The sequence below is a fragment of the Silurus aristotelis genome (genome assembly GCF_946808225.1).
Source record: "Silurus aristotelis genome assembly, chromosome: 4".
NCBI classification, from domain to species: domain Eukaryota; kingdom Metazoa; phylum Chordata; class Actinopteri; order Siluriformes; family Siluridae; genus Silurus; species Silurus aristotelis.
In genome coordinates, this window is record NC_139577.1 from 22,661,895 (window position 1) to 22,689,504 (window position 27,610).

The window sequence follows — 27,610 nt, forward strand, 5'->3', positions numbered from 1 at the left end:
AATGCAAACACACAATTATTCAATTAAAGCATTTTCATAGGGTTATGATTGGTAGTCCATATTTAATATAAACTTTGTTTCTTTAATGTTACACTTCATACATCAGTTCATCAAGTTTAATCACAGAGTTTCTGTAACTATCATCACATCCCAGCTCATCTGTTTTGCCAGTCGAGGATGCAAAAAAGTAAGACCTTTGATTGACTAATCCAGATCAAGTTCTATGGAAAGATTGGGTAGTGCAGTTTGCAGTGTGTTTGCTGTTTTCTGTTTCTGGTTCACACCTGGCAGGTCGCTGAGGAACAAGTACTCCAAGTTCCTGAGAGGTGAAAGCGTGCACAAACACACACACACACACACACACACACACACACACACACACACACACACAGAGTACCTGACAATGAGCCTTGAGATTTTTTTTTTTTTAAGGAATAGTGTATGAAAACAGCTCCATGGTTTTCACCTACCTCAGGTGATGAAGGCTGATGATGCCTTTATCTGTCACGTTGCCACAGGAGACGATCTCCATTGTCCTCATGCTGTTCTGCAGCTTCTCTATCTTAGACAAGTGCTCCAGACATGCATCCTCTATGTATATACACTTTCGCAGCTTTATCTCCTCTACACGCTCCAGACCAACTACACACACACATTTACAATGATTTATTTTATTTATTTATTTACTTACAATGAACTGTATGTCTTTGAGGTGCACAGTACAAGTGATGTTGCACAAAGTTCAGTGTTGTTCCAGTGGCCAAGTGCCATTTCTAACAACTATTATATTCCTCATGCTGCTGCAAAATTGTCCTTTGAGCAGCTATAAAATCTGTCTGTACCGTGTAAAATGTTTAAAGTGTTCCTTTCCACACTTTTGTAATTTGCATGAATAAATTCAAAGGATTTGACTTTGTATGGTAAAAGGAGTGAAGAGAATAAGGAAGATTGGGCAAACTGTAGTTCAGGGATACGGTATCAGGATCATACACAGTATCTTATCAGTTATTGTGTAAAGGTGCCACTCACCCAGGTAATCGAATCCCTGGTACATGATGCAGGATTCTGTGGCATCGATGGCCTGGATTTGATATCTGCCCAGCGGCCCAGTCGGAATCCCATTGTAATCATGTTGCCAGCGGTCAAAACCACAGAAACGAACTTTGGCTCCACATCTTAGAAGCCATTCTGTAGCTGCACGGTCTGGACCAACTGCCTTAATCCTCTCATAATCAACTCTGGAACAAAACACATTATCAAAACATTTAGGTCAAGAAATGGCTACAAAATGTATCTTCTCTTACAACAAACCATATTTTTCAGTTTCTCTCTGTGAGTCAAGACGGATTTTTATCATATCATATAATCATTTCCTCCCCTAAGCCTTTTAAAATGTGTACTATTACCAGCACTTCAAACAGCTACTGCTACCTAAAAGCATTTATGCTCCTGCTGACAAAGGAAATGTCTATTTCTTTTTTATTATTTTTTTAAAAGAAATTTTAATAGTACATCATAAAAACATGAGAGGTGTGCTGTTATACAAAAATAATCCAAGACTGGGTTACACCAACACCTCCCTGAAATGACTTATTTTTCTATACCAGCACTTTTTTAAGTAATTCCTCTTCTCTAGTGATTAGCCAACTGTTGAATAAAAAGTAAATAAATCAATAAATCCTCACCAGCCCAATTTGTTTCTTTAAATCAATAAAACATACATATTAATAAATCAATAACATATCAAATATGTATGCATTTATATGAAATCATGTTTTTTACATTTGAATTAAATCCGTTCAATTCAATTGATTAAAAATTAACTAATCTATAATTAATCAATATAATATATTGGATATTAGTGTGTGTAATTCGTTTGTTTAGGATTAAAATTGGCTAAAAACTTGTGGTCATTTATGGTATATTAACCAGTGTGTCACTGCTTTACAAGAGTTTTCACTTTGTAAAAATAAGTGAAAGAATAAAGAGAATGGTTACTCTGGTTGTACAGTAAATAATGGTGCATTATTACTTGTTAAACACGGCGTTAAGCCAGCTCCAGAACGATCTGCTGCCCCCTGCTGGTGCACACCGGGAGTGTGTGTATAAAATACACCGCGCTGCCCCAATTAGGACTCTCATGGCTCCTGTTCCTAAAAACATAAACAAAGACAATTATTTCTGAGTCAGACTGTGAAGAGACCGCGCACAGCACATTGAGCTATAATAACGGCGAGACAAAGCTTTAGGAAAAACGATTCAGTTCAACAGACTTCCCGAGTCCATTAGCGACCTCTAGTGTTCAAATTATGTAACTCATTCATCATGTAAAACTGTTATACCACAGTACTGTATATGAAGAATTAAGGCTAGAAGAATAATGTAAACGTTAAAATGTCAAATTAAGGAATTATCGGTGGCGTATTCCGTCTTAATCAGAGCATAGATATTAATTTTATTAATATATGTGGACTTTTAGGAAGTTTACTGTCTGTCTCGAAGGACCAATTGTAAGGAAGGTGATAACCTCTCTTACAATTACTCGCCACAGTGTCAAGTCAAGTCAGGTTTATTTGTATAGCGCTTTTCACAACAGACATTGTCTCAAAGCAGCTGTCAGTAAAAACACGGAACAGGATTCAGAACACTCAAACTTTACTGGGTTTAGTATTTGATCGATTCTTGCTGTCATCTGCCAGCTGCTATTCGATATGTTGCGCGATGGCTGCTTGCTCAGTGTTCTGGCCTTTTAAGCACTCGGTCAAAAGCGACGCACAGTGATGACACAAAGAAAACTTATCATGAATGGTAATATGTGAATCTCCCTCTAGTGGTAAAACGTGGAGATACAACTGATGGGGAACGCTTTCCTACATGGACAGAGATGTTTCTGTATGTTTATTATAAGCGGTCATGTATCAGTACTGAAACGAGGGTTTAGGTCATCATCGATTACGTCATTAAAAGAAAAAACAACACGTGACAGCATCATGCCCTTTCAATAGTCAAGTCAGGAAGCTTGTTATTGTCATTTCTACCACATATAGCTGACGCAGCACACAGCGAAAATAAGACAACGTTCCTCCAGAACCCTAGTGCTACAATAAACAACATAAAGCTACAACACACAACATAAAGCTACATAAAGTGCATCGAGTGCAACCGAGTGCAGACAGACAACACAAGACAGTGTGGGACAAATACGCATAACACAAAATAGCGCCGACCAGTAAACCTACTGTATACTGATTATACAGTACTGATTATACAGTACTGTGCAAAAAAAAGACTAAAATTCGATCGTAAAAAAAACAATTCAAAACCCTTCACATTACTGGTACTGCTCTCAGCACTGACCATTCCCGAGGAAAACAAATCCACAACAAAGCACTTTTAGCTCAAAGCAACAACGTTTTGGTGTCAGATCATCTTATTAAACTCACCATAATGCGGGATTTACTATTTCAATATATTAAGTAACTATATCTCAGAAGTCCGACAGTTCCACCTTCACTAGTTATTTATATTTACCTCCGCCATGCGCCACTTTAATTCACCTTTCACCTCACGCAGGATTGCGTCATCACGTACTGGTCCCCCATTGGTCAGTTAAGACAAAGCGCGTCATAATGTCATGGAGATGTAACTGTATATTTCTTCCTACTACGTGTAGACAGATATAAATACATCACACTCGCTCACCTTCAATAAGAATACAAACATTCTGCTGAGTCAGCAACTAAAGCCACTTCATTAATGCACTTGTTATATCTAAAAAAAAAAAAAAAAAAAAAAAAATTGTATATATATATATATATATATATATATAAATTTGAATTAATTTAAGATATATATATATATATATATATATATATATATATATATATATATATATATATATATATATATATATCTTAAATTAATTCAATTTAATTTTCCTCTGCCCCTAATTTATGATTTCTTAATATTTTAAATGAATCAATATCACGACTCTGTAATCTGCTTGACTAATGCGGTTTTATTTTAAAAGTATTCTAGTATATATATATATATATATATATATATATATATATATATATATATATATATATATATATATATATATATATATATATATATATATAATGAACAAAACACACACTCAGCAAACCCTAGCTGATTATCAGACACTAATACTAAAGCTGTGGATTTGGTCAGTCACTGAATGATCAATTCATTATTAATAATAATTCAGTCCTATGCACTTGCGGCTGGTCAGGGTTGTTGTGGATTTGTGAACACTGGGTGTGATGTGGTTCAATGTGATAGACTGGTGACTCCATCACGCTCATACACCTACTGTCTTTTAATGAGAGGAATTGGAGTTTTGAACAGAAGGGCCCACACTTTTATCTCTAGATAGTCAAAGAAGGGTCAATTGAGGGTTGTGTTGCAAAATAAGAGACTGTATTATATTAAAATTAATTTTCCTCTGCCCCTAATTTATGATTTCTTAATATTTTTAAATGAATCAATATCACGACTCTGTAATCTGCTTGACTAATGCGGTTTTATTTTAAAAGTATTCTAGTTCTGTACTTTGGAAACATAGAAACTATCCTAGTTATAGCATAATAGTGTTTAAGCTATTCACGCTATAAGCAGTACACCTATATATTTGTAATATCAATGACCTGTAATCGGAAACCTCGAGTCAGATCGGACTAAGTCACTTTTATTCTCTACATTTCATTGCAGTTTACATTATTCCAAATAAAACAAACCATATTGTATTAAAATGTTAAATTAGACGTGAACATCAGTGACAGTCTTCTTCCTTTTTTCCCTTCCTCTCATATATGGTATGGTATGGCAGGCCAAGTCACCATAAGCCAATAAACACCACAAATAATAATAAAAAAATACCCATGCAAGCCTTTTTGTTTTATTAGCAACAAGCCAACGGTAAATGTGCTTTTTTACTTGTCGCATGTACATCACAGCAAATTTCTTTCTTTTCAAACCCCAGTGGAAGCTGGGATCAGACATGATTCAGCACCCCTGGAGCACAAATGGTTAAGGGCCTTGTTTAAGGACCCAGGAGTGTTGGTGATACTGTGGCTTGAACCTCCAACCTTCTGAGCAGTAACCCAGAACCTTAACCAATGCACTACCACATCCCCTATTGATAATGACTCATATTTCTTCATCCTCAAAAAGCAACATGTATAATACATTTTTTTTTATTTAATAAGTCTGTATGTTAAGTGATCTAAAAGCTAATGTCATACTTATGTATAACTTACTTAAAAGTAAGAAGTGCGACGTTATTTATTGCTGATGTTTCATACAGCCATGTTAATTTGACATCACTCTGTAAAATGGGAGAAAAATCGTTGATGTAAGGACTAAACCAAGCAGACGTGTAGAAATTCCTCTGGTTGGAGGCTGGAAATTACCAACCATGAATGGAATGCTGGATTGGTGCATGTACATCGATGCAAGATGGCTGCTGTCACTTGTGCGTGTCCTCAGAAATGACTGTGAAATGTCCATGTGGTGCAACATAATCATAAATAGTGGGGTCACTGACCGACACTGAATAAAGAAACATCATCACAAAAGAGGGACTTTTTCAAGACAATTATTGTGCAGTAACACTAAACGCTTCTACTATTTCCCAGTTAGTTTATATTCTTTTACAAACCCCTCATGTAGCCCTTTAACGTTGATTCTATTTCATAGTTAGAAATAGAAATAAAGTTTAGTTTGTATATCACCAAAATCCAAATAACAAAGCCTTTACATTAGCTTGCCCTCAGTTCGTGCACTTTGTGCTTCATGTGTGTGTGTGTGTTTTATTTATTTGCTTGTTCATTATTAATAATTATTAATTAATTCAATAATTATTAATTGTTTTTGGTTTTTGTTCATTTAAAGAGGTGGTAGGTTTAAAGGGTGTGTAATCAGTGCACATACACAGTATGGCTGTAAATTATACCCTATCACGTGGTGATAATAATAATAATAATAATAATAATAATAATAATAATAATAATAATAATAATAATAATAATAATTCCTAAATTGGAAAATACGGCGTAATATTTTTAAGACTTTTCTCTTATGTAGCAGTGCAGGAGTCGCTGAAGTCCGCGTTGCACTACTGTTGCCTTGACAAGTCATTGAGGCAGAAGGGGGCAGGCGGCCGGAGGCAGGCTGGGGCAGGCGAGTTAGCAGGCTAAAAAGAGCTGTTACAATATAACCTCTACATTATTCTCCAGAATATCAGTCGGGCCTCACGGTTTTATGGTTACTTTCATTCTTGACCCCTTTGTGTGGAAATAAGCAGAGAGACGCCGCGGCTTTCGCGCACACAGAGACAGAGGTAAGACGTCATGCTAGCGGCGTTAGCATGCTAATTCCTGGCTAACGTTAGCTAGCTTTCGCCCGAGCTGCTCTCCAGCATCGGTTTGTGTGGTTGGTAGCTGATAGCCGCTTCTCTGTCTAATGTTTATTTGGTGAATTTTCCACTGAAACTCTGAGAGAGACAGCTTAGAAACTTGCCATACCGGTTAAACAAGTAGCTGTTAGCCGCAATAGATAAGGATATTTGGTAGACACTTCTCGTTCTTCCATGCTGTGTATCGGAATATCCACAGGGTAGAAAAGTGTCTGAGAGTAATGACTTTGTGATCATTATATATATGTTTAAACTCAGTTAAGAATTGTTTGGGTTTGGGCTAAAGTTAATATATTAACATTTTGTACTTTGTTATATCTCACAAACAGGACATCAGGTACGTACAGTATTTGAGTTACTTACTTCAACCAAGTGTTGTTTATATTCCTGACTTTCTTTATTATTAAAATTGCCATTAGATTGTAGCGTGATTTCTATACACATACACGTTAGTAATGGCAGGTTGTGATTTCCACCACTGTAAACAGCATTAGAAAAGTCACAGACTCATTGTGGACTTCAACGAACAAATAGTGAAGGTGTGTTGAGACCAAACCACCACCACCATCGGTATTAGACTGTGCTGTGGGGGGTCACGTAATTTGTCCACTACCATTAGGTTAAACCCGAGGTCACGTCATCTAATACATGGTTCTAGTGGATCATCTGTCCTGTACAATTTGGTCTCTTCCTGCTCCAAGACACCCTTTTTTTAAACCCATTTTAATGATCCGATTAGTTGAATGAAGCTCTTGTTAGAAAAACATGAAAATACTCCAAAACTGGTTGTCATATGTTCATATGTTCTCTTTGTATATGTAAGAAGACTTGAAAGCATTGTACTGCTTTAAAAATCATACCTCACATGTACAAGTGACTCTAATATTAGGCTTCGATTATGATTATCTTAAAGGAATAGTGTAGCATGCATTAAGTATTGAGAACAGCCAGTTCTGCTTGTCTTTAGCGTCGCTCTAAACGTGTATAATTCTTAGTGCTATTAATGGCCAATATTACATAAAGGTCAAGTTACATAAAATTCCCTTTCTTATTAAGGTTCTGATCTGCCTAGATGTTCACCTGACTAAAGTTTACTGAATGGTTACCTTTTAAAGCTTAACAATTAACGATGTGTTCATGATTATAAGAAATAGTATGTTTTTTTTAATAAGTAAAGCACTGATCAGATAAAGAAAAAAATAAGAGAGTGAAATCTATGCAAAAGCTCTGTAGCTCATCTTTGGCCCAGTGAGCTGCATTCAGCTACATCATTTATGTAAATATCTATTAAGATAATCCACAACAGAGGAAGATGGTACTTCAGAAGATGAACTGGTTCATATTGAGGAAATTTCTACCATGATAAACGATTTAAAAAAAAAAAAAAAGATTTAAAAAAAAAAAAAAAACGTTTCCCCCCACAGACTTGTCATTTCTGCTTTTTGAGAACTCTGCACATTCTGCTGAAATGTTTTCCTGGGTTTGCATAGATGATATATTACCTTAGAAATCATGTACAGAGCTTTTTTAGGTTAACCTTTTTTTTTTTTTTTTTTTAAGTGCCCTAAAATATTGACTGGTTATTCTTGAAATGTAAAAAACACAATGGCCAATTTCCGTTTTAAGATTATTTTTTTAAAACATATTTTTAAATCAACAATAAAGATGTACCAATTTGACATATTTTTCAAGATGCTCCACTGAGATATTTTATTCCATGAAGGCATGTGACGTTGATGGACACAACAGCACATAGTTTGTATTAAAATGGCTTGCCAGGTGTTGGATCAATTTTAGATATCAGCCATCCAGAAAGCATGAGCAGTAGAAAAGATTGAGCCATGCTCACTTGTTTGTGGTTGAAAATAACCTGGGTTGCCATTTTTAAATAGTGATCATCTGTGTGCCTTGTCTTTGCTTTACATTGTTCATTTAATCCCATATACGATTAAAATTGCTTCTGGATTTCAGCCAAGCACCACATAAGAAATCACATATCACACAGTGGTAACTTTGAATGATAGCAGCTGCAAGAGGGCAGTCAGAGAGTGCAGGACCCAAACTGCAGGTTTTTCTAGTAAACAAATTTCAAGAGAGAGCCCTCACCTTTTATAGCAGCACCTTGATGATGCAGGGTCATGAGAATTTATACCAAAGCTTGACATTGGTGGTAAGTAAATAATGATATTAAATAATGTTGCATGGCTGGAGCTTAATATTTTTTATCCGATGAACATTCATTATCTCTATTATTAAATAGTCATATTTTTTTACTTGTAATTCCAAATGGTTTCTTGATATTGGAGCTTAGAATAATTCTTAAATAGAAAAAAGTAATGAATCGAAAAAGCCCTAACCTCACAATCTGGGGGTTCATGTTTGGGCTGGTACTTGTTTTCAATAGCAGTGGAAAAACTCCTAATTGGACACGCACTCACACAAGCTGGATGTGAAGTGGATGTGCATGCACGTCAAAGGAAAAGCTGTTTATTTGCCACAGCCTCGTAGCGATTCTCATCGTGAACAGCCGCGACTCAATGCGCTGCTGCCTCTTGGCAGGGTGACGGAGCACAGCAGGGCGTTTGCAGAGCTCGTCCATCTTGTCTGGCAGAGCAGGAAGAGCCTGTGCTTTGTGCAGGGTGTTCATGCTGAGTGTGTTGTTTGTAAAGAGTGCTCTGTGTCCTCCTGACAGGGCGCTGTGTGTGTGTTTTTACTGCTTGGAGTGCATGTCTTCAGGACATTTGCATGTGGTGGTGGTGGTGGTGGGGGCTGTGTATGAAGCTGTAGTGTCGCACGTCATGGCCACTGCTCCCTCTGGTTCAGCTGTCCATCGGCTCAGACCGCACCCTCACTGCGTGCGCACTCAGCTGTCTGCCTCTCTGCTACTCTCTGTATCTGGATATGTGACTTGTCCTTCAACCCCATCGACAAAGTACAGAATAATCGCCTTTCTTGGTGTGTGCTGTGAGAAGCAACATCTTGTTTGACTTTTCTTCTTTGACCTGTGTGTAATATAGACCAGTGTTTAATTTTCCCATGCCTGTTCCAGCATAAGCAGTGATCGACCAGAAGTTTTTTATAAGGATCACTGACAATCAGTTCAAAATGTAACAGTTTATCTTTATAATTGCTGATGAAATGTATTTTTTGATTAAATTGGTAAATACATTTAAGATTTGTCAGACCACGTTTGCATGTTCATGAAAGCAACTCTTAGTTGTTCAGCTGATATTTTTCTATGCTTTTTCTAGCCTTCGAGGTCCTAAACCTGCATGCTGCACGCAGCCTCGATTTTCATGATTTTCTCAGTCTTTGAGGAAGGCTCTGTTATTTTCAAGCATTTTTTTTGCCAATAAATTACATTCTGAAAGCCCCCTATGCTAAGAAATAGCCAATGAAAGTAAAATCTAATTTATCACAGCAAATCCATGAACATGTTTCTGTGAAAGGGAGGGCAAAATGTAAACACAATAATATTGCTTTCTTATGAATAATCTTGGCATGCCATAGTTGATTGGCTGTCAGGAAGATCAAAAATAGAAACAGCATGGTATAAAACAGTAAACAAATGTCCTTTTTCTTGTACTATACCTCCAGTTTTCTTTGAAAACAGGCAACATTTTCTTTCAGAATCACATGATGGACATCACCGGTTGTGCTTCATCAGGGATTTTTCTAGGTTAAGAGTTGTGTAGTAGTCTGTCTACTTTCATGTAGTGTGTACATCCCTAAACTTTCAGACACATGAATAAAGTCACATAGGATCATGGCTCAGCTTTAAATCATGTGTCCCTAAAGCACTCCTGAGCTGTCAGGAAGGTAAAAGGAGTAGAGAGGAGAGAGGGGCCCTGTGGAAAAAGAAAGAATGTCTGCATGATGATTGGTATTGGAGCAAAGGTCAGAGGGGTCATTAAGCACGAGTGTGAGAAGGGGGATGATGTTAAATGATGCACCATCAACACAGGTTTACTGAGAGCTGAAGACACTGAGGACGCTCATGCCAGATTGGGTTTTTTAGGCATAAATGAGCACATCTGCTTTGCATTTTACTCATTTTCTTATGCCTAATCATCCATGAGCTCTGCTCCTGCTGACTCCTTTACATACATCTGTCTTTAGTGGGTTACAGGGGACAACAGTGGACTGATGACTTTGTGACTATCCATAATACAGGCTTGTGTAGATTATTTTCTTCCTTACCACTTTTGCATCACATTGGTAATCTGAGTATAGCAGTTTGTCTTTGCAAGGAGTCAAGCCACGAAGATGGTTTTGGCCTGGTGGATTGTAATGATAGGAAATGACCAGGGGAGCAATTTCCTGTGAAACGAGGGCAGCCCTTTCCTCAAGCAAGTGTTTGCTCTGGCAGAGATAAACTTAAGCAGCTGTTCCTCCGTACATGTGTTCATCTGTCTGTTACACTTGGCTGTGCATGTTTATACATGTGAGCTTGTGCATAGGGGTGACTTGGGATGTGTGGATCTGCCTGCTTTGTGAGGACCTTTTAATTCTGCAGTGCCTATGTTCTCTGCCTTTCTCTCTCTCTCTCGCTCTCGCTCCCTCCCCTCCCCCTCTCCTCACACCGAGGGGTGGGGCTGCTCCCGATGGCTCGGTGATGCTTTCTGTTCTACAGTCTCGACATCTCGCTTTAAGATCAGACAAACGTTTTTATTGGGATTTGGGGTGGATGGTGTTGCTGTGCTGACAGGGCTTGGCCGTGTATGAGGCATTGTTTCAGCAGCGTGCAACGTTGTTTTGTTATGAGGATCTGGTGCTGACGCTAAGGTAAGCTGCCCTTTATTTTTAATACCTTCTTCTGCCAAGCTGCAGCCATTGCTAGTAAACACCCAGTCTGAGTGATGCTTATGTCCCATGCCTTAATGAAAACCATACATAGCTTGTAAAACTACTTTTGTTTTTCAAAGTTACAATATCCTGGTGTTTTCTTATCCTTTAAGAACACAGAGATAGCACATTTTCGTCTGTTGCTAAGAATTTGTGCTTTAATTGATTTTTTTTTATTATCTGCACAGATTTCTTGTCGTATGTATTGCAGAACTTACCATTTATAGATATAGCTTCCATGCAAAATGTCATCGTTTCTACATCCTAAAATACTGCAAAGAATGACATGTCAGCTCCCTTCCCCAGATTAAGGTGTGTGCAGGCGATGGTCTGCATCAATGAAATATCAACAAATAGCATCAATATTTAATCCTATTTGCCAAGATTTCCTGTGTTGCTCTCAGGACTCGCAGATTACAGCCACACAAATGCATTCAGTTCTTGTAGATGGTTCTTCGTTCGAAGGTTCTTTTCATGTTTGCGTTGGATTTAAGCTTTTAATCCTTTCCTTGCCACCACTCTGTCTTCAGTGTGTGGTTGTAAACCCAAACCATCATATTTGCAACCCCTTTGATGTTTGACGGTGTATTTCTGCTGCAGCATTAATATAGAATTGGAAGAAACTATTTGATGCCCCTCAAAACATCTTGAGCATTCAACAATTTTCGAAATGTGATTTGCGATATTTGAACACACACACACACACACACACACACACACACACACACACACACACACACACACACACACACACACACTTCTGAGTATAGCAGGAAATGCAGGATAGTTGACTTCTTTTATAAATATATTTATTTTCTGAATACTCTTGCATTGCTCTCAGTAGTAAGTGTATGCTGGGCCAAGACTACAACAATTTTCTTTTACAGTATATATTTAAATGTTTATTCTTTAACTCTAACATACCTGTTGTGCTGCAGCATTTCAAAGCTGCAATACTTTCAATGTTTGGGACATAGCAATTGGGTTTTTGCACCTCTATGTTCTTCATACAATCTACAGTATAGTGTTCTACAATAAGCCCATGGGCTTTATATCATCCTATATATTTAATAATCATACTGTCTATTTTGTCTCACATTGTCTGTATTGTCTCATATAGTCTGTTTTTTCCTGTCTCGTATAGTTCAAGCTAAATGCGTAGTGTTATTTATGTCTTTACTTACTGCTGGAACCAAATTCTTTGTGTGTGTCAACACACTTAAGTAATAAACCTGATTCTGATCCTGTATAAAGTGAGATTAAATAAGATGATATCCATCTTATGTTCCAATTATGCAATCTCTCAGGTGCTGTAGGTATTTTAATTTGTACACCATTGTTCATTAAGATGAACAATGCTCCTGGGGAATTTCTGGTCACATTTGCTTGTGGTAGGTTTTTTTTGCCATTATTGTGGAATTATACGTAACTTACTTTGTTAATATGGGGTCATAACCGCATTCCAGATAAATCTTTGCACATGCATTTTATTTGTTTGTGAGTAAGCTTCAAGGATGCTTCAGGATGCTTTTTCACAGTCTCAAACAGGCCATGCTTCTCACTGCATGCTTTAATTGAAATCTACTTTAGAATTAGCCGAATACGTGGGCATTGTTGCCACTCTTTACGCTTGTCTTGAGAAGATTGTAGTCGAAGTTTATGGTTGAAATAAGTTTCTAAGCAAAAGAAAAATATACTATATGATTATATGTGAAGTGTGTCCCAATATGACTTGTAGTGTATGCATCAGTGGCCTAATTATCACTGCGGCTTAATACACTACTAGGTGTAAAGATACTATACATTTGGCATGTTCTTCTCCTGCTACTGCTCGTACAGTTGTTTTAGTAAATTGTTTATTTTTTCCTGTAATAAATGGTTTATGATGCTTGGTGTCATGTCACAATGATTCATACAGCCAATGACTAATAATTTCAAAACAGTGCATTAAGTAACATTTGTGTAATGGGTCTTGAAACAGTGTGTTTATTTTTGTTATTCACTAGAGATCACACATTTAGAGGGTTGCTTGTGCCTTGAAGTCTAGTTAATTCCTTTGGCATTTTTTTGTTGTTTTATTTATATATATATATTGATGTTGCTTGCTGAAGCTTTAATGATGAAAGTCTTGGTAATGCTGAGAGGAAACGTTATTTTAGTACAAAGCTTTTCTCAAAATAAGCCAGTTTGCCTAAGCATATATATATATATATATATATTAGTACAGACCAAAAGTTTGGACACACCTTCTCATTTCAAGAGTTTTTTTTATTTTTATGACTATGAAAATTGTAGATTCACACTGAAGTCATCAAAACTATGAATTAACACGTGGAATTATATATGGAATTATATACATAACAAAAAAGTGTGAAACAACTGAAAAATGTCATATTGTAGGTTCTTCAAAGTATCCACCTTTTGCTTTGATTACTGCTTTGCATTCTCTTGATGAGCTTCAAGAGGTAGTCACCTGAAATGGTCTTCCAACAGTCTTGAAGGAGTTCCCCGAGAGATGCTTGCCACTTGTTGGCCCTTTTGCCTTTACTCTGCGGTCCAGCTCACCCCTAAACCATCTCGATTGGGTTCAGGTCCGGTGACTGTGGAGGCCAGGTCATCTGGCGCAGCACCCCATCACTCTCCTTCTTGGTCAAATAGCCCTTGATGCCTTCGGTGTGACTCTACAATTTTCATAGTCATGAAAATAAAGAAAACTCTTTGAATGGTGTGTCCAAACTTTTGGTCTGTACTGTATATACATGAGTGAGAAGTGTTTAGGGCACCTACAGATGATTATTGCATCGTGTCTGCAAACTTTAAAGGTAAGAGCGCCTTATAGAATAGGTGTGAGAGCTGATGTGGTGTCAAGACACATTTGAAAGCATTGATTGTTAATAGAACTAGACCATTTTGTATGTTTCTAAATCCAGCATCTAAAGCAGAAGCAGGATTTGTTTTGACTTTGGTAAACTTTATGGACAATAGAACACTTCCCCAAACTGTTGCTAACAAAGCACACAGTTTTATAGGACGACGTTGTTTAGAAAAATTACGTTTTTTTTTTTTTTTATTGGAACTTTGAAGCCCAAACATGTACCAGCATGACATTGTGCACAAACTGAGACCTGTAAAGACATGGTTTGCCAAGGTTTGAGTGGAGGACACGGCCTGCACAGAGCTTTGAACTCAACCCCACTGCACATATTTGGGATAAATAGGGATACGGACCTCACAAATGCTCTTGTAGCTAAATTATTACAAATTCCACACTTCTAGTGGAAAATGTGAAGGTTATAATAACATGAAAAGAGAACTTAATAAGGCATAATTGTTAGATGTCCAGAAACATTTGGTCGTATAGTGTATGAAGTGTCATCTTATTGGTTGCGCTAAAGGTCAGTGCAAACTGTGTCAAAATTGAATTTGATTAAAACAAAGCAAATATAATCTCCATGTAATCACAATGACACTGGTCTATCTGATGAAGTTTGCTTCCAATCATATGTAGGTGTCTTTGGTCACTGTTTTTATTTTTTTTATTTTAGAAGTTCGGAGTGTGTTCATTCCTAATCTCTATACAATCAGCCTGAAGTTTAATCTGCATTTTTGTGCTCAGGCCTTTCAATCTAAATGAAACATTGGTACAAGCGTTAAGAGAAATGATGCGATCATGATCGTATAAGTACTGTGTTCTTAACTGCGTTTCTAATGAGGCGTGTGAAAATAACTTCAATGTGCTCATTATGAGCAGGAAGAAGTTCTTTACAGCTGTTCAACTACTGCCAACTAGAAGCATTTAATGAGGCAAATTATAATATCTGACATCAAGCTGATAGATCACTCAGTTCATGTCATTGCTGCTAGCACAAGAAGTGTGATGATTCGCAACATTTTATTGCTGCTTTAAAGTGGTAGCATTTCAGAAAAGCTGTCTGTGTGCAGGCAGTTGCTAGATTATTTGACATTGTTGACCAAAAAAAAGGATGCTTTTAAGCCAGTCTAGTGGCGCACAAGTATCCGTTTTCTCCCCCACAGAGTTGTAATTCTTTTTTTGTTGTTGTTGTTGTTCACAGTTCTCTTGTTTTGTTCTTGGCTCTGCTTCCTGTGCTTTTGTGGACATCTTGAATGAGAGCATTGAATTTCAATAAGGGTGTGGTGCAGTTGTAAATCAGATGACATAACTGACGTTCTGTTGATGAGTGCAAGGGGTGATTGGGCCGGTGGCAGATGGTGTTCAGCTGGTGCCGTGCGTTTATAGACCCGCTCTGATTTTCCTTTAACATCCCTGTCGTCTCTAATCTGCATCATCATCAGACTGCACATGGTGGTGCGGGTTTTAAGCAGAGGGTGGAAATTAAACACCGTCAGCATCAGATCATCACATTAGAGTTTAGCATTGTATCTGGAGGGAAACATTTTAACCAAGTGTTATTTGAATCAACCAGCCAGTTTTCTATACTTCGGTTTTACTCATAAAGCTATCACATTCAGAAATAAAAGCTCCATTTCAAACCTTTGCCATGTTCACCCATTCTGGTGATATACTGTATGTGATACATGGGTATATCATAGGTGTGAAAAATACGTTGAAAACGTGTGTTTTGAGAAGTCACACGTGTTCAGGGAGATGTAAGAAGGTATGGAATGCATGGGTTAAATGTGGTTAATATAATTCGCTGATTATGGAAATACAATAAAGTTTTATTTTTTTTACGTGTTATCCAATATAGTGCATGTTCTAATCAGATGTAGGTAATACAATACCAGGTGGATGTTTCTCTCTATAGTTAGTCACTAAACGTGTCTTAAGTGGGTAGCTCGGTGGTTAAGATGCTGGATCTGAGTTCATATTCCGGAAACACAAAGCTGCCACTGCTGGGCCCTTGAGCAAGGCCCTTAACCTTCAGCTGCTTAGTTGTTTGAATAGTATAATTGTGATTTGCTTTGCATAAGGTTGTCTGCCAAATGCCATATAAGGTACAAGCATAACTACATATAGAAGTGCAAGTCAACATTTTGGATGTAGTGTCAGGAAAAGTAAGCTTGCCTGACTCCAAAGTTATGAGGCAAAGATCATTCTGATTCTCTAATAAATTATCTGCATCAAAAAATCTTTTTTTAATTTTGGCTTTCAGTTCAGCTAGAGTTTTTTTTTTTAAATAATTGAATTAATAGTGATTTTTCACCATTACCCAATTTAGCAAAAAAACTAACTATAAAGCCTTTTCCCCCAGGGCCTAGTGTCATGTAGGCTTAATTAGATTGAAACTCATGTTCTCATTTTGAATGTGATATGTCAGCTTTTCCATATGGCTCCTAATGAGGTCAAAGGTGCTATTGTTCCTGTTCTTTTAATGCTTATATAACATGTTTTTTCAAGTCTTTTAATCACCCATCAGGCAGCTCTTCATTATAATGTGCCCTTTGAGGTGGCATCTTTTCGAACTGATGTTTTTTACTGCTATTTTTTGTTTGAATGCTTAACTGGCTCTTGTCTTTTGTAAACAGTCTTGTGTGCTTTCAGGTTTCCCCTCTGATAGAAGATGTCCACAATGGTGTATCCACGTGAAGAGAAGCTCGAGAAGCTAACGCAGGAGGAGATCATTTCAAACACTAAGCTGGTGATCCAAGGCCTGGAGGCACTGAAGAGTGAGCACAACTCTATCCTGCACAGCCTGCTGGAGACCATCAAGTGCCTGAAAAAAGATGAGGAGGCCAACCTCGTGCATGAGAAGTCCAACTTGCTCCGAAAGTCTGTGGAGATGATTGAGCTGGGCCTGGGGGAGGCACAGGTTGGCCCGTGTTTTTGACAAAAACAAAAAATACTAATACATTTGTTGTATAAACAAAAAACCACTAATACATGTATGCATGTTCTTGACTTGGAAGCAAGATGTTTAACAAATATTGCACAGTTTTTGGAGCTATCTTAACTGATCTAAATATAGAATAAGGAACCTTTTGGCATCTGGGGAAAAAAAGTCATGGCTAAATATCTGATTCTTTCAAGCAAGTCTTGAATCCTTCTTGCGCTCACTCTTTTTATTTACCTTGCCCTGTTTGTGTGTGTGTCCGTGTGTGTCCGTGTGTGTCCGTGTGTGTCCGTGTGTGTCCGTGTGTGTCCGTGTGTGTCCGTGTGTGTCCGTGTGTGTCCGTGTGTGTCCGTGTGTGTCCGTGTGCAGGTTATGATGGCTCTGTCCAATCACCTTAATGCCGTGGAGTCAGAGAAGCAGAAGTTGCGGGCGCAGGTGCGGCGTCTGTGCCAGGAGAACCAGTGGCTGCGGGATGAGTTGGCCAACACGCAGCAGAAACTGCAGAAGAGTGAACAAAGTGTGGCCCAGCTGGAGGAGGAGAAAAAGCACCTGGAGTTCATGAATCAACTCAAAAAGTATGATGAAGATGTATCGCCCTCGGTAAGAGAAACAATTTTTTTATTTGGTTGAATAAAATAATAATAATTTAAAAAATGGATGGCAATTTGTCTGTGCTATGATATAAATTCTGTCCATGAACAATGTTGCAAATAGGGAAAATAAGGGAGAAACAGTTTGTATGAAGAGTGCGATAAACTTGACACACTGAGTTTGGATATTAAGGATACTGTCTGAGAAGAAATCTAAACTTGGAACCTAAATAGAACACTATTTAGGAAAGAAGAAAATATGAATAAATCAGTATGTATTGCGTTATACATTTTTTATCATAGCGTCCAGTATTAATGCTGACATATTCACTAGTTTGTATTCTGCATGTGAACAGACCAGCCCATGGTTCATATTTGTTATAGGGAGTGGTTGAAATTCCACTCTAATTTGGTTAGATAGCAGTACATTTGTTTATCAGTAGTTAGTGATTTAGTTCAGGCGTACTCTCTGGCTTCTGCGTTTTGACTTTGTGCTTTACCTTCCTCGTGTTGGTAGAGTGCTGCTTACATAAGCACTGTACTCAGGTAAAAGCAGAGACTCTAGAGCTGTATACTGTGGCAGCGCTCCTCAATTTTTTTTAAGGCTTTAACCATTTCTCTTTTATAACCTGTGAGAAACTGCCAAGAACACCTTCCATAAGAAATGCAGCTTTTTTTAATATTGCCTGTCAGAATTGAGATAAAGCATGTAAATTAGATCTGACAAGAGGATGTTATTCAGCATTTTTGCATACTTTGAAAAGGAAACCGTTAAATGCGTGCTTGCGTAATGTCAGGTGCATGTTTCCATTCTGTCAGTGACCTAACATTTGACCAGAAAAAAACAAAAAAAAGGCAAAAATAATTTGATATGTTACTACGTTGTGTTGTCATTTTTATGGCAAGCTGTCAAAACACATTTGGTTGTAATTGGACACAGTTGTCATTTTATGTTTCGATCATATTCACTAAGTGAAAAGATTTTAAATATTGGATGGCCGAGCTTCTCATTCTAATTTCATGGCAAGTTCTGTTTACTGTTGATTGTTTAAGCTATTTCCAGGCTTTTGTTGAGGTGTGTTTTACTTTTGTGAAGAGGCAGTTTTCTCTGTGCCAAGAGGAAGAAAAGTGGATTATGGTTAAACAGGTTAAACAAGTTAATGTGTGTGATTAATTGGCTTACACTCTTTTGCCATTTGACATTCCAGGAGGAAAAAGACGGTGACCCACCTAAAGACACTCTGGATGATCTTTTCCCTAATGATGATGAGGAACAAGGCCAGGGAAGTAAGTGAATAACTTATCAATTTTTTTTGTTCATGAAAACAGTCAGATTGCTTTGTGTTTCCTCATATAGAAGTGACATTTTTCTCCCCCTCCAGTGCAGCACCAGCACAACAGTGCAGCCGTGGCAGCAGCACAGCAGGGAGGATATGAGATCCCAGCCCGCCTCCGAACCCTTCACAACCTGGTAATCCAGTACGCCTCTCAAGGTAGATATGAGGTAGCAGTGCCACTGTGCAAACAAGCTCTGGAAGACCTGGAGAAAACCTCTGGCCATGATCATCCCGACGTTGCCACCATGCTCAACATCCTCGCTCTGGTGTACAGGTTTGTAGCAAAACTCTGTCTTTATTTTTTAAGTTATACTGATATATTCTAACTTTTAAGACATTTAAGTCTTTCTGATTGCTTCTGACACTGTTATGTTGCTAATGCAATACCACTGAGCCCCTGATAGTCATCATTTCCTTTGCCACTCTCAGGGATCAGAACAAATATAAAGAGGCAGCACACCTGCTCAATGATGCTCTGTCCATCAGGGAGAAAACTCTTGGCAAAGATCATCCTGCTGTAAGTGAGCTATAAACGTTACCCTTCCAGTGTGCTGCAATTAACCAAGGTTATTTAGCTTTAGTATTGTGATTTTTATTTTTTAGACTTTGCTGCTTTGATAGCTGTATTTTTTTTCACAGCTAAAGCTAAATAGGATTAAAAGTCAGATTGCAGAAAGGCCAAGAAAATGCGGAAAGATTAAAGATTACCTTTTGGTAATGGTTACTTTCATTAAATAGAAATAGGATAGAAAACATACTGTAGACTCTTTGGTTAGCATTAAGTATTGGCTTTTTTTTTTACTGTTAGGAAAATCTGTCTTGTTCATGGACATTCTTTGGTAATTTATATATAATGATTTTTTTTCCCATTCTGTCTCTCTCTGTCTATGAGGATTTCTTTTTAGCAATAGTGGTGACTATGCTACAATATAATTACAAATTTTTCTCAGCAGTTGTTCACAATTAATTCAGTGACTATTACATTTATTTTATCTTCTTTGTTAAAAAACAAGCTGAATTTGCATCTCTGTCTATCTCTCCTGTGCAGGCTGCTGATATTGAATGACCTGATAGGAAATTACCAGTACGACTATAGATTCCAAGTATTGATCCTAGCCGCGTGATCCATCTGTCTCTCTGTGTTATTCCTACACTGTGTCTCAAAATAGCTTTTAAACCGATAGTATTTTAAATTTTTTTATATGATACAGTGAGGAAAATAAGTATTTGAACACCCTGCTATTTTGCAAGTTCTCCCACTTAGAAATCATGGAGGGGTCTGAAATTGTCATCGTAGGTGCATGTCCACTGTGAGAGACATAATCTAAAAAAAAAAAATCCAGAAATCTCAATGTATGATTTTTTAACTATTTATTTGTATGATAAAGCTGCAAATAAGTATTTGAACACCGGAGAAAGTCAATGTTAATATTTGGTACAGGAGCCTTTGTTTGCAATTACAGAGGTCAAAGGTTTCCTGTAGTTCTTCACCAGGTTTGCACACACTGCAGGAGGGATTTTGGCCCACTCCTCCACACAGATCTTCTCTAGATCAGTCAGGTTTCTGGCCTGTCGCTGAGAAACACGGAGTTTGAGCTCCCTCCAAAGATTCTCTATTGGGTTTAGGTCTGGAGACTGGCTAGGCCACGCCAGAACCTTGATATGCTTCTTACAGAGCCACTCCTTGGTTATCCTGGCTGTGTGCTCCGGGTCATTGTCATGTTGGAAGACCCAGCCTCGACCCATCTTCAATGCTCTAACTGAGGGAAGGAGGTTGTTCCCCAAAATCTCGCAATACATGGCCCCGGTCATCCTCTCCTTAATACAGTGCAGTTGCCCTGTCCCATGTGCAGAAAAACACCCCCAAAACATGATGCTACCACCACCATGCTTCACAGTAGGAATGGTGTTCTTTGGATGGTACTCATCATTCTTCTTCCCCCAAACACGTTTAGTGGAATTATGACCCAAAAGTTTTATTTTGGTCTCATCTGACCACATGACTTTCTCCCATGACTCCTCTGGATCATCCAAATGGTCATTGGCCAACTTAAGACGTGCCTGGACATGTGCTGGTTTAAGCAGGGGAACCTTTCGCTCCATGCATGATTTCAAACCATGACGTCTTAGTGTATTACCAACAGTAACCCTGATAACGGTGGTCCCAGCTCTTTTCAGGTCATTGACCAGCTCCTCCCGTGTAGTTCTGGGCTGATTTCTCACCTTCCTTAGGATCATTGAGACCCCACGAGGTGAGATCCTGCATGGAGCCCCAGTCCGAGGGAGATTGACAGTCATGTTTAGCTTCTTCCATTTTCCATGATTGCTCCAACAGTGGACCTTTTTTCACCAAGCTGCTTGGCAATTTCCCCGTAGCCCTTTCCAGCCTTGTGGAGGTGTACAATTTTGTCTCTAGTGTCTTTGGACAGCTCTTTGGCTTGTGGAGGTGTACAATTTTGTCTCTAGTGTCTTTGGACAGCTCTTTGGTCTTGGCCATGTTAGTAGTTGGATTCTTACTGATTGTATGGGGTGGACAGGCGTCTTTATGCAGCTAACGACCTCAAACAGGTGCATTTAATTTAGGATAATAAATGTAGTGGAGGTGGACATTTTAAAGGCAGACTAACAGGTCTTTGAGGGTCAGAATTCTAGCTGATAGACAGGTGTTCAAATACTTATTTGCAGCTGTATCATACAAATAAATAGTTTAAAAAATCATATATTGTGATTTCTGGATTTTTTTTTTAGATTATGTCTCTCACAGTGGACATGCACCTACGATGACAATTTCAGACCACTCCATGATTTCTAAGTGGGAGAACTTGCAAAATAGCAGGGTGTTCAAATACTTATTTTCCTCACTGTATACATTTCATCAGTTGGGTCAGGTTTGGGACATGGCTCGCTGGCAGTAGATTATCACACGTTATACAGGTGGTTTTGGGAAAATTGATCTCTCTTAATTTGGTGTTTTTCTGTGTGCTGCGCTGCAGGTTGCTGCCACTCTGAATAATCTGGCTGTGCTGTACGGGAAGAGGGGAAAATATAAGGAAGCTGAGCCGCTCTGTAAGAGAGCTTTGGAGATCAGAGAGAAGGTAAATACACGGACACACTTGTGCAGCAATTCCCATAAGAAAGGTTTGGCTGTTTTCAGTCAGGCACATTGAATTTTATGGTTTTGCCCACATAAAATATAACATATGAGCTATTCCTCAAACAGGTTTGTTTGTTTAATGTTTTATTGGCTAAACATTTTGCATCATATAATGTCTGAACATTTCGTACATTTTAGCATTTACAGTAATCATCATGTGCTTCAATCTCTGCCCATGGTTATAAATCATTGACCACATGACATTGTTAAATAATAATCTTTCGTGACATGATGTATATGACAATAAAATATGACTAACCTGAATATGTAGTGTGAATGTGTTGGTCTCATAAAAATACATTTCTTAACTATGATAACACACGAAAGGTAAGCTGTGTCAAATATTCTGACTTTGAAGCACATTTATATGTAGCAAGTATAAGCACTTAAAGCCTCAAGTGAGATCGTGCAGTGCCTGAGTAAGCTATATTGCAGCCCCTCATATTGATTCAGCTTTTATGAGATCATGTCGATGCTGAGCAAACAGCAGAAATCTTACACCCACTTTGAATAGCCTGCTTAATGCTGGACAGAGCAGTGGGGCTGGCAAGAGTGTTTGAAGGCCATCTAAATGTTCTCTTCTTTTTCTTACAGTGAGCACATTAAAGCTTTTTAATCATTTTACTGCCTTGGCAATCAAAAGAGTAAGGACAGACATTGTAAAGGTATATATGTTGTGTGTTTGGCCTCCTTTCTCAGGTGCTTGGAAAGGACCACCCAGATGTGGCTAAGCAGCTGAACAACCTGGCCTTGCTGTGTCAGAACCAGGGCAAATATGAGGAGGTGGAGTACTACTACTGCAGGGCTTTGGAGATTTATGAGTGCAGGCTAGGCCCTGATGACCCTAACGTTGCTAAGACCAAGAACAATCTGGTGAGAAGTATATCTTTTTACCAATTCTTTTGTTTTTCCCTGTGCATTAAACAGTTCTCAAAGCTAGTAGTGAAGGTCTTACCCTATTAGCTTAGTCACATCCTCTCAGTTTAGTAATAGAAGGCTAGAGGGGATTTTTTTTTTTTGTAACTAAAGATCAAGCTTTGATGTGAGCAAAGAAATATTGCAATTCAAGCTCAATGTTCAGGAGAGACTATATCCAATTAATCATTCACTCTAAATAATATTCTTTTTATATTGTGGTCAGTTCACTATAAGCTTAAATGCATGTCCTCACACAGGTAGTGAAAAGCAAGCTATTACAGAGCCAATTTATTTAGAAAGATATTACAGAATTGCAGAAGAACATTACAAAAGAGCATTACAGGAGATCATTACAAAAAAAGATGCCCAAGATGGTGATATTTCTTTTTCATATTGCCATTAAGTTACATTTCCAGCTCACACACACACACACACTAAATGTATTTTGTCCCTACAGCACGAGAGCACTGCTTTATTAGGAGCAGTCAAATTCAAACCAGCTTTATCGTCTAGTAAATTATTCTACGACTATTTTCTTCACAGGCTTCATGCTTTCTCAAACAAGGGAAATACAAGGAGGCTGAGATTCTTTACAAAGAGATTCTTACCCGTGCCCACGAGAAGGAGTTTGGGTCAGTTGATGGTAAGTCCTGGTGATGTATTACACTGTTTTTGTATTCGAGATAAGCATAATATATGAACAAGCTCTATTTAAACATATACTGGTGTACTTTTTAAATTCACCTTTTTTTATATTTCCAATCATATTTTGATTAATTTAAGTTTATTAGATGGGCAAAACAAGAATCACAGCAAGGGCTTTAACAGTGAAGAATAAAAAAGAAAGGGGAAAAAATAAAAAAATAATAAAAAAATAAATTAAATAAAAGAAATATATATATATGTGTGTGTGTGTGTGTGTGTGTGTGTGTGTGTGTGTGTGTGTGTGTGTGTGTATGTATATATATATATGTGTGTATATGTATGTGTATATATATATATATATATGTGTGTGTGTGTGTGTGTGTGTATATGTGTATATATATATATATATATATATATATACATACAGTGAGGAAAATAAGTATTTGAACACCCTGCTATTTTGCAAGTTCTCCCACTTAGAAATCATGAAGGGGTCTGAAATGGTCATCGTAGGTGCATGTCCACTGTGAGAGACATAATCTAAAAAAATCCAATTTTAACTATTTATGTGTATGATACAGCTGCAAATAAGTATTTGAACACCTGTCTATCAGCTAGAATTCTAACCACTTAAAGACCTGTTAGTCTGCCTTAAAAATGTCCCCCTTCACTACATTTATTATCCTAAATAGATGCACCTGTTTGAGGTCGTTAGCTGCATAAAGACACCTGTCCACCCCATACAATCAGTAGGAATCCAACTACTAACATGGCCAAGACCAAAGAGCTGTCCAAAGACACTAGAGACAAAATTGTACACATCCACAAGGCCTGGAAAGGGCTACAGGGAAATTGCCAAGCAGCTTGGTGAAAAAAGGTCCACTGTTGGAGCAATCATTAGAAAATGGAAGAAGCTAAACATGACTGTCAATCTCCCTCAGGCTGGGGCTCCATGCAAGATCTCACCTCGTGGGATCTCAATGATCCTAAGGAAGGTGAGAAATCAGCCCAGAACTACACGGGAGGAGCTGGTCAATGACCTAAAAAGAGCTGGGACCACCGTTTCCAAGGTTACTGTTGGTAATACACTAAGACGTCATGGTTTGAAATCATGCATGGCACGGAAGGTTCCCCTGCTTAAACCAGCACATGTCCAGGCACGTCTTAAGTTTGCCAATGACCATTTGGATGATCCAGAGGAGTCATGGGAGAAAGTCATGTGGTCAGATGAGACCAAAATAGAACTTTTGGGTCATAATTCCACTAAATGGGTTTGGAGGAAGAAGAATGATGAGTACCATCCCAAGAACACCATCCCTACTGTGAAGCATGAGGGTGGTAGCATCATGCTTTGGGGGTGTTTTTCTGCACATAGGACAGGGCGACTGCACTGTATTAAGGAGAGGATGACCGGGGCCATGTATTGCGAGATTTTGGGGAACAACCTCCTTCCCTCAGTTAGAGCATTGAAGATGCTGGGTCTTCCAACATGACAATGACCCGAAGCACACAGCCAGGATAACCAAGGAGTGGCTCTGTAAGAAGCATATCAAGGTTCTGCCGTGGCCTAGCCAGTCTCCAGACCTAAACTCAATAGAGAATTTTTGGAGAAAGCTCAAACTCTGTGTTTCTCAGCGACAGGCCAGAAACCTGACTGATCTAGAGAAGATCTGTGTGGAGGAGTGGGCCAAAATCCCTCCTGCAGTGTGTGCAAACCTGGTGAAAAACTACAGGAAACGTTTGACCTCTGTAATTGCAAACAAAGGCTACTGTACCAAATATTAACATTGACTTTCTCAGGTGTTCAAGTCTTATTTGCAGCTGTATCATACAAATAAATAGTTAAAAAATCATACATTGTGATTTCTGGATTTTTTTAGATTATGTCTCTCACAGTGGACATGCACCTACGATGACAATTTCAGACCCCTCCATGATTTCTAAGTGGGAGAACTTGCAAAATAGCAGGGTGTTCAAATACTTATTTTCCTCACTGTATGTGTCTGTGTATATGTGTATATGTGTATATGTGTATATATATATATATATATATATATATATATATATATATATATATATATATATAATTATTATTTATTTTTTTCTTTCAATGACTTTTTGGTCACTATTTCACTGAGTTAAATTTTTTTTTTATATAAAATCTTTTACCTGCACAATAACTTCTCTTAAAACAAGAATATACACTTTTTATTAAGATTTAAGATTAAGGTTTATGTGTAATATTTATATGTAATATTAATAGTCTACAACAGGGGTCACCAACCTTTTTGACCCCGAGAGCTACTTCTTGGGTACTAAGTAATGTGAAGGGCTACCAGTTTGATACACAATTCTGAAATAACAAATTTGCTCAATTTACCTTGAATTATATGTTATTACTAATAATGACAGATATTTATCTATGTCAGGGGTGTCAAACTCAACTGCACAGGGGGCCAAAACTCAAAGCACACTTTAGGTCGTGGGCCAAACAGGATAAACATTTATTGAACATAAATATGAATAAAAACAGACAGGAATATTATTCCAGTATAAATAAACATAAACTTTGAATAACTTGAAATACTTTGCTCTCCATAAAAATATCTCCTGTCAAAATTATACAAGTTAGAAATATGAACATGCTGTGAAAAAACCCTAAACAAATAAATAAAAATTGTGCTTTTAAGTAAATGTTAAAATAACAACAAATCAAAACAATCAGATTTCTTTGCTCTTATGCCATTTTATAAAAAAAAAATCTTAAACTTTAAATAACTTAAAATATTTTGCTCTTCATAAAAATATCTCCTGTCAAACACAAGACATCTCACACCTTCATCATGCAGCTCTTCAGAAACTCTGCCTCAGTAAATAACCGGCTGATGTGCCTCTGATTTCTCCTCTGTTTTCACACCAGCTTCACTTTGTGATTTTGCTCTGGTGAAAAACATCTGCTGAAATGTCAGATTCCTTTTTAACTTTTCTACTTTCTGTATCTTCTGTTCTCCAGCTTCTCCTGATGTTTTGTCTCGTAGTTCCGTCCTAGATTCTATTCCTTAATTACAGCCACATTCGCTCCACAAATAAGACACACGTGTTTACCGGCAGTGTCAGTAAACATCCACTCAGAATCCCATCGGTTTTGAAAGGCTCTGTTTTCAGAATACACTTTTCTCTTCACCATTGTGAGGGGCTTCACAATAACTGTACAATAGGGTTAAATACATCAACAGAAGCTCGACTTGATTGACGCTGGAATGTTCCCAGGTAGTCTAGCGTTCGGTAAGGCAGCTTAAGCGCTGCATTATGGGATCTGTAGTTTGTGTTATCAGCGCTTCATATCGCCGCAACATTAATAACAATATTAATAGATCTTTATAAAATCATCTCGCAGGCTGGATTTGACACTGAGATTGACACCCCTGATCTATGTGAAGACACTGATAATGTTTGATTTCTCACAATAATTATCAACAATGATTTAACAAGGTAGGAAACAGCTATTTTTAGAAAAGGCTCGTGGTCCTTGCGGGCGACCTGGTGCCCGTGGGTACCACGTTGGTGACCCCTGGTCTAGAATATAACTCAAGCACAGAACTAAGCAGCGGAAGGTTAAAAATACACCAGTGGATTTCTGGCAGTCCTGGCATTTAAACCTGCAACCTTACATCCACTGACAGAATCGTAACCCGTCATCGGCATCTATCTTCATGTAAAAGTAGTGTAAAAGTGTAAAAATTCTAAATGTACTCCATTCCAATACATAATGCTATATTTTTGAAGCTTTATTATGTTTAGTTATAAAGCATGAAATGAAATCCTGATTTGAGAGTAGAATGTTAACTTATACGGAGCTGCCATGT

At 37.9% G+C, this 27,610-nt stretch overlaps 2 protein-coding genes and 1 long non-coding RNA gene across 12 annotated transcripts in view; 1 reads left to right on the top strand and 2 right to left on the bottom strand.

Annotated features, from left to right (window-relative positions):
• The window catches only part of LOC310724441, a 158,360-nt gene that overhangs the window by 110,415 nt on the left and 20,335 nt on the right, over window positions 1-27,610 (bottom strand). The gene's annotated exons all lie outside the window — the stretch shown is intronic.
• Window positions 43-3,616, bottom strand: dmac2l (distal membrane arm assembly component 2 like). 2 transcript variants are annotated; one of them, XM_083538470.1, is made up of 5 exons: window positions 3,532-3,616; window positions 2,033-2,153; window positions 1,030-1,238; window positions 471-642; window positions 43-319 (listed from the first exon to the last, which is right to left on the bottom strand). In XM_083538470.1, the coding sequence occupies exons 2-5, from the start codon at window positions 2,140-2,142 to the stop codon at window positions 205-207; spliced, it is 606 nt and encodes a 201-aa protein (XP_083394596.1). In that variant the 5' UTR covers window positions 2,143-2,153; window positions 3,532-3,616; the 3' UTR covers window positions 43-204. The 2 variants fall into 2 exon arrangements, with proteins under 2 accessions (XP_083394596.1, XP_083394597.1); XM_083538471.1 differs by having other exon boundaries at window positions 3,444-3,553.
• klc1b (kinesin light chain 1b) overlaps window positions 6,106-27,610 on the top strand; it is a 37,396-nt gene continuing 15,891 nt past the window's right edge. For 5 of the 9 annotated variants that reach the window (XM_083538364.1, XM_083538368.1, XM_083538366.1 and 2 more), the window contains exons 1-9: window positions 6,119-6,367; window positions 16,812-17,079; window positions 17,470-17,700; window positions 18,899-18,977; window positions 19,073-19,301; window positions 19,457-19,544; window positions 22,021-22,122; window positions 22,881-23,054; window positions 23,643-23,742. In XM_083538364.1, coding sequence (XP_083394490.1) covers window positions 16,831-17,079; window positions 17,470-17,700; window positions 18,899-18,977; window positions 19,073-19,301; window positions 19,457-19,544; window positions 22,021-22,122; window positions 22,881-23,054; window positions 23,643-23,742 — 1,252 coding nt within the window. In that variant the 5' untranslated portion in view covers window positions 6,119-6,367; window positions 16,812-16,830. Of the gene's footprint in view, window positions 6,368-7,605; window positions 11,228-16,811; window positions 17,080-17,469; window positions 17,701-18,898; window positions 18,978-19,072; window positions 19,302-19,456; window positions 19,545-22,020; window positions 22,123-22,880; window positions 23,055-23,642; window positions 23,743-27,610 lie in introns of those variants that run through there. The other 4 variants (XM_083538365.1, XM_083538367.1, XM_083538370.1 and 1 more) reach the window with 3 other exon arrangements.

Coding starts and splice junctions, on each gene's coding strand:
- dmac2l (XM_083538470.1), bottom strand. CDS start 2,142: ATGAGAGTCCTAATTGGGGCAGCGCGGTGTATTTTATACACACACTCC. Junction 1,239..2,032: donor CTTAACGCCGTGTTTAACAA/GTAATAATGCAC, acceptor GTTTTGTTCCAG/AGTTGATTATGAGAGGATTA. Junction 320..470: donor ATCAGCCTTCATCACCTGAG/GTAGGTGAAAAC, acceptor TTCACCTCTCAG/GAACTTGGAGTACTTGTTCC.